This window comes from Lactuca virosa, chromosome 7 (genome assembly GCF_052849685.1).
Source record: "Lactuca virosa cultivar CGN04683 chromosome 7, Lactuca_virosa_CGN04683_v6, whole genome shotgun sequence".
Lineage (NCBI taxonomy): Eukaryota > Viridiplantae > Streptophyta > Magnoliopsida > Asterales > Asteraceae > Lactuca > Lactuca virosa.
This window is the reverse complement of record NC_136432.1, coordinates 181,281,561-181,294,181: the sequence shown is the minus strand read 5'-3', so window position 1 is coordinate 181,294,181 and position 12,621 is coordinate 181,281,561. Positions and strand designations below refer to the sequence as shown.

Here is a 12,621-nt window from a genome sequence, read left to right as displayed (position 1 = left end):
AGAAAATATTGCACCTATATTGTCAGTTTCATTTTGGTCACATATTCTATTTGTCTGACCATAATTTAATGCATCATCCTCCTTTCCTGGGGGAATTTGAATAATTCGTGTTTCTCCAGGAACACTTTCATCGTGATCTAGTGCATTTTCTGATCCTCTTCTTTTTCATGGGTTCTTATCCTTAGAACCAAATGGCCTTCCACGCTTCAGGCGTGTTTTAGACTCTTGAGTGACTTTATCATCAGATTGTCCATGTGGAATGTCAATTCGAGCTGGAACATTGACAAGTGGTATATATGATTTAGTCACCCTTTTTGTGTCAGTAAATGCATCAGGTAATTGATTTGTCATTTCTTGGAAATGCATTATCTTTTGAACTTCCATGTCACATTGCTTTGTGCGAGGGTCAAGATATGATAAAGTAGGCTCATGCCATGACACATCCTTTTCCAGAATCTTCTTTTCTCCACCTAATGATGGGAAATTTGCCTCATCAAATTGACAATCTGCTAGGCATGCTGTGAAAACATCACCTGTTAATGGTTCAAGATATCTTATAATAGAGACTGACTCATAACCAACATATATTCCCAACCTTCTTTGAGGACCCATTTTTGTCCGTTGAGGTGGTACAATAGGGACATATACTGCACACCCAAAAAATTCTCAAATGGGATATATTTGGCTCTTGACCGAAAGCAAGTTGTAGTGGAGAATATACATGATATGAACTTGGTCTTATGCATATCAATGATCCAGCATGTAAGATTGCATGGCCCCAAACAGAAACAGGAAGTTTGGTCCTCATTATCAATGGTCTAGTTATTAGCTGGAGACGTTTAATCAGTGATTCAGCTAAACCATTTTGTGTGTGTACATGAGCAATTGGATGCTCAACAACAATTCCTACAGACATACAATAGTCATTAAATGCTTGTGAAGTAAATTCACCAGCATTATCAAGTCTCACTCTTTTGATAGTATAATCAGGGAAATGTGCCCTTAATTTAATAATTTGGGCAAGAAACTTTGCAAATGTCATATTACGAGTTGATAATAGGCAAACATGAGAGCATTTGCTGGATGCATCTATTAAGACCATAAAGTATCTAAATGGTCCAGATGGTGGGTGAATCGGTCCACATATATCACCTTGAATTCTTTCTAGAAATCTAGGTGACTCCCTTTCAACTTTCATTGGAGAATGTTTTATAATTAACTTTCCAAGGGAACAAGATGCACATGGTTTTATGCTATTGGATTGAGGAAACTTTTGATCCTTCAATGGATGCCCGTGTTATTCTCAATTATCCTTCGCATCATTGTTAATCCTGGGTGGCCCAACCTATCATGCCATAAACTGAATGTCCCAGGATCACAATGTTTTCCTTCTACTACCATATTTGATTCAATCATATGTATATATGTATAATGCAGACCAGAATCAAGTGTTGGTAGTTTTTCAAGCACATGGTTTTTGTCTATAATATACATATATTTCTTATTTTCAATGGTCACAGTTTTTGTGTCATAACCTTTGAAATATATGTCATTGAAACTTAATAAGTTTCTATTAGACTTTGGAGAAAATAACGCATTTTCTATACAAAAGCCTGTACCATTTGGTAATATAAAATGGGCTTTCCCGGTTCCCTCTATCAAGTCTGCAGGACCTGATATTGTATGTATGACTGTTTTTGTTGGTACTAATTCTGAAAAATATTTCTTTGATTTCAGAATAGTATGTGTACTACCACTATCTGCTATACAAAGATCTCCAATCTTTTCTTGGTGTTGTGCTCCAGTTGGACTCATATTAAACTTCACATATAAAAGGAATAATAAGTGAATAAACATAATCATAATTATTATTAAAAAGAAAGCTCATTTATTGTAGGAAAGACATTACATGAAAAACAAACGAAGGAAAAACAGTTTTACTAGAACAATAATAGATTTTTTTTTAGTTTATGTCTTCCATGTCATTGCAGAAATCAGCAACATTTAGTGGAGTGAATTCAACATTATCAATGAGGTTTGCTTCTTTTCCTTTTCCTTTAATGGACTCTTGATAAAGTTGACAAAGATGTGAAGGTGTGCGACAGGTCCTTGACCAATGGCCTGTGCTACCACATCTATAACATGAACCATCAGATTTTTGTGATGTCCCAGTGTCATGCCTTGCCACTTTGGCCTTATCTTGTGTGTGGACATTGTTTCTTTGTGAATATTGGTAATTATTTATTTTCTGGCCACGACCACAATTATTACCTTGTCCACGACCAGAATTATGGTTCTGATTTTGGCTTTGGTTTCGATTAAAATAGTCACGGCGTCGCCCTCGACCACGACCTCGCCCTCGTCCACGTGTATTGTTTCAATGACAATCAATATTTGTAGCATTTGCTTCAGGAAGTGCTACTGATCCCGTTGGACGAGATTCATGGTTTTTCATTAAGAGTTCATTGTTTTGCTCTGCAACGAGCAGACATGCATTCAGTTCAGAATATCTTGTGAACTTTTGCATCCGATATTGTTGCATCAAAGTAATGTTTGTTGCATGAAATGTTGAGTAAGTTTTCTCCAACATATCTTCATCAGTAACCTCTTGTCCACAATACTTGAGTTGTGAACATATTCTGAACAAAGCTGAGTTGTATTCATTTACTTTCTTGAAGTCTTGAAACCTTAGTGTTCTCCATTCATCTCTAGCATTTGGAAGTATAACTTCCTTTTGATGATCAAATCTTTCTTTCAAAAGATTCCAGAGAATACTTGGATCAGTAACATCAAGATATTCAAATCTCAACATTTCATCAATATGCTTACGAAGGAAAACTTGTGCTTTTGCTTTGTCTTGTGCCAAAAAATTATTAAATTCATATATAGTATTTGAGATACCCATGGATTCAAGATGCATTTTTACATCTATCATCCATGGCACATAGTTTTTCCCACTAACTTCAAGTGCTGCAAACTCGAGCTTTGCAATGTTGGACATAATGTAACTATAAATTTTAAACAAAATAAAAATTAAAATTAAAATCCATTTATTTCAATAAATATTACACAAAAAAGAAGCGGTAAAGCTAACATTGCATACAAGCCTAAAAGTAGATGAAATTCTGTATTATCTTCGATGTTAAGGATTAGGATAAAAAGTAACATGACTATTATAGTCATGATTATCACAAAATGATGAATCATCTCGAAGCTTGATTTCTTGAAATTGATTTATTTGATAGAAGAGAGAAATATTTGTTGTGGGTAAAATAAACAGGGTAAAGATGTTTATTTATGGTAAAAAAAATATAGCCGTTGTTTTTGCTGTTTATAACCGTTGCATATATATTCCCGTTGTGTATATATGTATATGTATTTTATAAATCATATAATAAGACTTATAACTAATACATAACTTTACTAATTAGAAACATAAATAAATAATAGTAAATGTTTAAATAAAATTATGAAGAGTATCTAAAATATAAATAAACATTGACATGTATAAATAAATATAATTTAAATGTTAGTATGCACAAATAAAAGTTAGTAGCATAATATAAATGTTAGTATGCATAAATAAAAGTTAGTTGCATAATGTAAATGTTAGTTTGCATAAATAAAAATTAGTTGCATAATGTAAATGTTAGTTTGCATAAATAAAAATTAGTTGCATAATGTAAATGTTAGTATAAAAATTAGAATACATAAAGAAATGTTAGTATAAGAAATAAAAATTGTTAGTAGTACATAATGTCCATAATGTATAAGTTTCATTAATTCATTAGTATTATTATTTTAATATGATTGAGGTTTTATAATTAATAGTGTTTTTACTAAGTAATACATACCTTGATTAAGATAGATGTGATTTTCCACTTGTTTAGTAACCTTGATTAGAGCTTTCGTGCTGATAACGTGTTATGAATTAAACGTAATTAATGTAACTATAAATCAAACCAAACTAGTAAACTTTGATAAGAACTTTAATTGAGAAGAAAGAATATTTAGAGAGAATATGAAAGTTATATCTCTTATAACTTTTGGTGTGTTTCATTCTTTACAATGGAGGGGTATTTATACTATAAATTTTACTAACATATAATTGTAACTAGTTAGAAATGTTGACAAATTTGTCATGCACCAATTATTATGTCATCCACCAATTATTTACAACATCACCAATTATTTACAACATATATATATATATATATATATATATATATATATATATATATATATATATTTGATATTTTATTTCATAAGATCATTTACTTTTATCACATTTTGAATAATTTTTTTAATAAAAGGCAAAGTTTTCAAAGCAAAATTGAAAAACGTCGTATAACTAATAACAGAATAGCTAAATGCTTATAATATGTTGGGATATGGGATACAAACAAAGTCATGAAAGCACATCGGAAGCAATACAAATAAAACAATCTTGTAACTCATGAGATGATCCAAATTCAACCAATCTTAAGCAACAAAACATAATCGTAGAAAGATAGGAATCATACCTTTGAAGAATGTATTTTGATGTTTTTTGGTTGTTTGATTGAAAAATGAAAGGGAAAACTACAATAAAGTCCTTATATATTGGCTTCATAATCGATTTAATCATTATATCTTTTTTTATTCAATTAAGTCCCAAAAACTGGTAATTGTATTCAATTTAACCCTTTTACTCGGTCAACAGGTCATCTAACTTTCAAAACTTACATTTTGACCCAGATTTCAAAATTTATTACAAACTTGGTCCAAAATTTACACTTTTGACCCAGCTTTTTAATTTTATTACAAATTTGGTCCAAAATTTACCATTTTTGCCCAAATTTTAGAATTTTGTTATGAGTTCGACAGCGGCTTTTTAGAGCTACGATTGTTGATCAGATTCTGAAGTCATACTTGCAATTATAGTTATTAGACTTATCCAAGTGGGAGACTGTTGGATTAGGTGTCTAAGCTCATAACTATATTTGGTATGTACTTGATTTGATAGTAGCATGGTCCTTTTGGGTTGTCTTCACTTTAGCAACTTGACAGGATGACTTGTGGAGAGAGAGGTTAATAAATGATTTATTAATATATTATGAGAATAATATATTAATTAGAAATCATATTATTTAATTAGTTTTTAATCATAAATTAATTTGGGATTAAAGGAACTGATTAAAAGAACGGGGACTGTTTTACAAATCATTGATAGTTGCAAAACTGGGCTGATGGACTCCTTTAGAATGGAGTAGACGAAATCTATAGGGAGACACTATAGAATTCGTCCAAGGCTTCTAGAATAGGAGGTCAATGGACTGCTTAAGGCCTAAGCAGGAAATTAGGGTTTCCAGTTGAAAACCCTAGCGGCCTCAGGTATTTAAAGACCCCAATACCTAGGGAAATCAGCTACTGCTTGTTGCTTTTAACCCTAGCCGAATTTCTGCTATATTCCCTCCTCTCTCCTTTCATCCTCTTGCTACAAGTGTTTGTGAGCCATTAGAGGTGCAACATTTGGGGCACTAAGCTTTCAAGGGTCAAGATCGATCAAGGAATTCTTGTTATTGCTATATAACAAGCAAGGTAATCTTCTTAACCCTTTTATATATGATTTTCGAAAATTGTATACTAGATCTAGGGTTTATTGCTTTGGAATTTCAATTGCATGTTCAATTAGTGAAAATCTTAGATCCAAAGCAATTAGGGTTGCATGATCACATAGGATGTTGTTATGCTCAAAACCCATCAAAACAAAACGCTCCAAATCCAAATGCTACTTCATGTAGCGTTTAAAAAGACGCTACAAGCTACAAGCTACCCGCTACAAGCCACCCGCTACCATCTATCTTTGTCGAGCACGCCCTAAATATCAGAAGACAACTTCTTCCCACCACCATAATCACTTCTTATTCGTTCAAATCTCCATCTTCATATTCTTCATTAGTCGTTCACTCTCTCTTGGTTAGAGTATGAAGGCGGAGTCGACTGTAATGATCGACTTGCAAAATACAAACCGAAGGTTCGGAAATGCATCAGTGAGAATATCGACAACCCGATAAAAACATCAGGAAACACATCTATAGGAAAATTCTGGAACAAGGTGGCTTGTTATTGGGTTCATCTTCAAAACTCGATTTGTATCTTGATTTTAAGCTTCTATTTGGGTAGAGCTTCATGTTCCTGGTTAATTTGTTCTGAAATTCGGATTTGACAAGCTTCATGTTCCTGGATTTCAGTTTTGAAGATGACCCCGAGCTTCTGAAATTCCGGATTTGACAAGTTTTGTCTCCTCTTCTTCATCAACAGGCTTCGGTTTCTTTTCAGATTTGACAAACATCATGTTCCTGAATTTCAGTTTTAAATATGAACCCAAATAATGAAGATGCGGAGGTCATCTGGATCTTCTACGACATCTGCAGAAGGTTTATCACATCGATTCTGGGTTTTTTTAACGACAATTCTATTTCTATCTTCATTCTCATGTTTCTTGATAGGATCCTAAGAGGTTTGAGGACAAAATTTTGATAATTAAATCATCGATTTTTCTTGATTTGGTGTGAACAAGGTTTTTAAAACCCATGTGGAGGTGACTCAAAAATTTTGGTTTAAACAAGATATTTAAACCCCGTGGGGAACGATAGAGGTGGATTTGATGAACTTGACAAAAAATTCTGATGTTCGTCGGCGTGGTTGTGTTATTCAAGAACAAGAACTTAAGAGTTTTAGTGTGGTTGAAAAAATACAATTAAATATTTTAAAGCCTATATGGAGGTCATGTCACACGACCACATGAACTATAATAGTGACTCAAATAACACATGAACTATAATAGTGACTTAAATAACACATGGCGTCCATGTCAAGAAAGATATTGGTTGTTCTAGTAGTCTGGCTGAAAATGATGTAATTGACATCAATTTTACAAATTAAATGACCTATTGCGTAAAAAAAAAGAAAAAAAAATCTTTGATGACCAATCCGGGACAAACCTAAAACTTGGTTGTGCTACAGTGTCATTTTCCCGAAAGAAAATGGGTAAAATTTAAAAAATATAACGATCAAAAATAAAATTAATAAAGGAGAGAAGGTGTGGCAAGAAGTTATCTATTTGATGTTGAAAAGTCTGCATGTCGAGGACGTGGACAATGTTTGCCAAGTCAGGGACAGTGTTTGCCAAGTCAGCTCAGCAATGTTGAGTTCCTTGCCGAGACCACACCCCATGGTCTAAGGCCAAAAACGAAAAAATATTTTTGAAAGTATCGTTTATAAGATGCTAAAGGCACCCGCTACAAAGTCCAATATAATCAATACAATTTATTTAGCGATTTGTTCTCTTAGTTGGCGGTGGAGAGACATTTATTTTCATGGGATATATATAGTAAAGTCTCAATATTTTCATCGATTTGACAAGAAAGTCCTAAACTTTATTTTTTTGACAGTAAAGTCCAAATTACCGGCAGTTTTTGACACTTTTACCCTTTTTTTCCCGGTTAGCCGGTAATTAGGACTTTTTTATCAAAAAAAAAATAAAGTTTAAGACTTTCTTGTCAAATCGTCAATTAGGACTTTACTGTCAAAAAAATAAAATTTAGGACTTTCTTGTCAAATCGTTAAAAATATTGGGAGTTTAGTATATATATAATTTTTTTTTGTTAGAAATTTAATGGTATAATACTCTTTAAGCATAAGAGTTATTAAAATCTTCTCTAATCAGCTAGATCCTATTGAAATCCTTAACGTTTGCTTCTTGTTAAATCGTTTTTTTAATCTCAACAAACCGACATTGAAAAAAATTGAGATAATCAAGAAAGAAAGAAAGAAAGAACCAGGGTTCGGTTTCTTATTTCTTCATTTTTGGGACAGCAAAAAGCCAACACAACCCTGGTTCTTTCTTTCTTTTTTATTATCTCCATTTTTTTCAATGTTTATTTGTTGAGATTAAAAAAACGATTTAACAAGAAGCAAATGTTAAGGATTTCAATAGGATCTAGCTGACTAGAGAATGTTTTAATAACTCTTATGCTTAAAGAGTATCATACCATTAAATTTCTAACGAAAAAATGAGATATACACTAAAGTCCTATTATTTTCAACGATTTGACAAGAAAGTCTTAGACTTTATTTTTTTGACAATAAAGTTCTAATTGACGATTTGACAAGAAAGTCTTGAACTTTATTTTTTTTGACAAAAAAGTTTCAATTACCGGCTAACCGGGAAAAAAAGATGAAAGTGTCAAAAATTACCGATAATTTGGACTTTACTGTCAAAAAAATAAAATTTAAGACTTTCTTGTCAAATCGATGAAAATATTGGGACTTAGGTGTATATATCCATTTTCATTGCTTACTTTGTTTCCACTTGGTGCGTGGTTGGTTTATTAATTTAACAATTTGATGTGTATTTAAAAGGTTTAATTTGTGAAGTATTAATGATATTTACTTTTTAGATTTATGAATAAGAACCATAAAATTTAGAAAGAAATGATAAATTCCACGTACATCTAGATAAAAACTAAAACTAATTGGGAAAAAAACACCCACGCTAATAGAAAAAAATACATAAACTCAAAAACATAAGTTAAATATATAATCTGTCATTTTTCTATCCATGAATTTGAGGTCAGTAACTCTATTTTGTAATACATTTTGTCAAAAGGTGTACCATTTGTAATAAGTGAGACACAATTTATAATATATGTTGATTTTCAACTTTAAAAAATAGATTCATTAACATGCAGTACACGATTGATTAAAGCAGATCAAGGAAACCAACAAACTTCACTATATGTATGAACAAAATCGTGATCACTTTTAGAAAACACCACATTATATAAAGTAAAACAGAATTAATTATCCTACCTAAAACAGAGTCCACTTTTATATTTCTATAAATCACAAAGAATCCCTTCACCATGGATTTAGAACATATTATTATCACCACAACAAAGAAAGTAAGAAAAAAATATAACTAATACCATAAGTCTGTAACAAAAGTTGATGAAAATTAGTGACCATGGCTTTTGTTAAAGGAATGTCGCGCCTTGAGTTTTCTACCAGAAACTTGATGATCATCCTACAAAAAAAAAAAAAAAAGTAACCTTCGTCATTAATTATTTATAACAATATTCATCAATTTTATCATAATACAATAATACATTAAGTACTTAACTCATTAAGTCAAAAAAAAAAAGTAATAGTTTAGAATTTACATACCTTGTAAAGAGAAGCAGCTGATTCAGATTCAAGGGTCTGATTGGGTTCAGGCCCTTGAAACCCATCCAAAGCATCTAAAGTCAACTGCCACCCACAACCACCACCACTTGAGGTGGAGGTGGGTCCCACCCCCACCTCAACCCCTGCTGCAGCAACATTCCCATTAACCCAAGGACAGAAGAAATTATGATGCTTAATTGGATCAAACTCCACTGCTTCTTCAAAGTTGCTTTCCCCATTTGGAGGCCCTAAATACCAAAATATATAAATAAAATAAAAAGATAAAATGTTCAATCATTTTTAATAGAAAAATTATATAATTATTATGCTTAGGGACCAAAATTATCGTTTTACTTGGATCAGGGACCAAAAATGTCAAGAAACAAAAATTGCAAAAAGGACTAACCTAGCCCATTTGCAGGAGGGTAATTTGGGAATCCACATTCATCATTAGGAGACGATTTTCCCACCTGCATCACTTCATCTCTGGAAGCTTCAAATCCAGAACAAACAACCGCATTACACGAAAGAGAAGGATGAGAAAGATTCACATCACTATCTTCTTGACTCTCAGTGACAAAATTACCAGTTTGCCCTTGGTTCTCAGTCACACCAGTAACCACTTCTATATCACCAACAACACTTCCACTTCTATGAATCAAACCATCCGACCCCTGAATCTCAGCTTCATGACTCGCACCCATTCCCACACTCCCTCCTCCACTAATCGCAAGGGTAAAACCGTCTTTTCCATGACCCATAGCATTCAAAACCTCTTCATCATTTGTACTATTTTGCCCCTGATTATCCGGGCTTTTAACACCGGACACCGAAGGGCAATTAACCTCATCTCCTCCTACATATCCAGGATGATTTTCAACACTCTCCATTGAATCATTATCATCATCACTATGACAATAAGTGTCCATTGCTATAACAGATGAAGCTCTTGCTGACTCTTTAGTGGAAAGAGGAAGGGCATTTCTGTCAATATCAAAATATGAAACCCGGCTGGGACCCGCACCAGATGAGTAGTCCCGTTTGTAAGACCCGGACCCAGGTGCCCGTTTACTATCGTTGACTTCATCAGCATCTCGGTCAATGACAACACCTTCAATGCTATCTGTATGGGGAATAATCCCCTGCGGTCTATCCACTGTACTCCCACCTTCATCTACATTTCTTTTGTTTGGGCCCCGGGATTCATACGAAGCTGCCCGACCCCCGACCTCGCTGCCCGCAGCCTGCCCGAGATTTGGGTCTTGGTATAAGTCTGATACAGGTCTTTTTTGAGATAATCCACTTCCCATTGTAAGATTTAAATCCATTCCTGTAGTTGCAGCTTCATCAATGTCTTCTGTTTGTTGTTCAGCTTCAACCCATCCACTGATTCCACTTGCTGCACTTATTCCACGTGTGATTACAATTTTTTTACTTGTTTCAGGGACATCGATGTTGTTAGGGGCAAAACGGGAAGGACGATTTACATGAATGAAGTCCAAGATTCTTACTGTGGCCCCACATAAGCTGCAATCCAATAAGGGGGATCTAGTTTCCTTCTTTGAAGAATCTTCAGATATTGTTTTCTTGTTTGGGTTATGATGTTTATTAGGATTAAAAGAAGCACCATTTTTAGCTGATTGAGCAGAATGTTCTTCACAATCTTGAACATTTGGAAGCCACCTTGGCTCCCACCCACAAAGGCTTATCAACTTCTGTGCCTAAATATAGAAAAAAAAAATTACAGCTTTTAATACAATGAATCATTTTTAAAACAGAAGAAAATGTACATGTATGTGTATGTGTCTTACACGTGAATATATGCATAACACGTCTTTGGTGTTTTCCATATCAGATTGAAGAAGAAACCTATCGATTTCTGGGCCTCTTGAAACCTTCATTTGGTCAAGTGCTGAAGTAGCCACAAGGGGTAGAAATGGAAATTGAAGGAGTCCATCACAGCGGTCTTTGTAACCTCCTACTAAAGCTGATGGAGGGGTAGGAGGGAATTGGACTAAGCTTTCAGAACAGCTATTTCCTCTCCATGGACAAGTGACATTGTGTCCTTCATCGAGTTGATTGCTAAAATCTTCATCACAAGGGGTAGAAATGGAATCTGGTGCATTATATTTCAAGTTTGCACCACAAGACTCGCATTGAATCTTATCAACATCCACATTCACCCAACCTCTCCTAGCACAGGCAAGTGAACTAGCAGCCTATAGGAAAGAAAATTAAGATGAAAGGTATGAACTACAAAAGCATAAAATGTAAAAGAAGTTGAATTCAAAACCTTTGGTTTTCCAAACCAATTTGCAGGTCTGAATGTGGACAATCTTCTTAAAAGATCACCCCTTTCCCATGGTCTACATGAAGGTTGAGAGGAGCCAAGAGCTGAACCATGAGCACTTGTGCTCAATGAGATCCACATAGGCTGTGAACTAATGCGAGATAAAGAACCTGCTTTGGATCCCTGACCATGACCCAACCAATCTGTACTTCCACCATTGATGGCAACAGCTGGTGATGATGCCCCAGCCGAACTGATAAAAAAAATGTTGCTAAATTAATATGGGAACAAAATCTAGTTATGTTGGTAGAACTGGAATAGGTGTAAGTGTAACATCGATTAAAACTTGCAATGATTGAGAAGTTCCCAATTAAGCTAGATGCTTAAATTTACATCGAAAACTGAAAATTGACGGGAAAATGTAAACCATTAATGACTATGGAGATTGGGAAACAAACGATCAAGAAAATCTCCGAAATCGCTATCTTTTTAAAAACGATAATTCACGACTCGGGTTTTAAACAATTCAAAAGCGCATTGTATGTGGGTAAGCTTTCTGCAAATGAAACAAAGTCGAATTGGAGCTATGTATGAGTGAAATTTGAACAAATGAATACAAAATTAGGGTTAGGTTTACCTTGCAGCAGCGGTAGGAGGAGGGGGAAGAGGAGGATGAGGAGAATTGGGGGAAAGGAATGGGTCCCCCGATGAGCTAATTCCTTCTTCCCTCATTGATTCTTTCGAGGATTTCCTTGACACACAGAGAGAGGCAGAAGCACTCGATAGTCTTTCTTGGCGTCGTCGTGTCGTTGTTCTGTTTGATCAATAAAAACTGAAGCAGCTGCTATATTGTATTGGATCGTAGTATACTACTACAAGTACGAGATTTTGTAGCTCCTCGATGCACGTGAATCGTGCGTGATCGTGTAGATATACATTGACTATTTTAATTTTGCTAGACTATAAAACTTTTTTTATTTTAGTTAACTAATAGTCTATGTGCTTTGAGTATTTCGGGTGTTTGCTTTCTAAGTATTTTTCTAACTTTGGAATTGTGCTTATCAGTTTTCTTTTTCAAAAAATAAATTGGATTCTAAAAGGAGTCGACTCGCTATGGTCGT

The 12,621-nt window shown here is 34.1% G+C and overlaps 1 protein-coding gene across 1 annotated transcript; it reads right to left on the bottom strand.

Annotated features, from left to right (window-relative positions):
- Positions 1-8,746: 8,746 nt before the first annotated feature.
- LOC145124563 (uncharacterized) lies at positions 8,747-12,357 on the bottom strand. The gene is made up of 6 exons (XM_079059966.1): positions 12,138-12,357; positions 11,504-11,753; positions 11,022-11,429; positions 9,617-10,931; positions 9,211-9,458; positions 8,747-9,070 (listed from the first exon to the last, which is right to left on the bottom strand). Exons 1-6 carry the CDS (start codon positions 12,230-12,232, stop codon positions 9,002-9,004), a joined length of 2,385 nt encoding a protein of 794 aa, XP_078916092.1. The 5' UTR covers positions 12,233-12,357; the 3' UTR covers positions 8,747-9,001.
- Between the last annotated feature and the right edge of the window lie 264 nt (positions 12,358-12,621).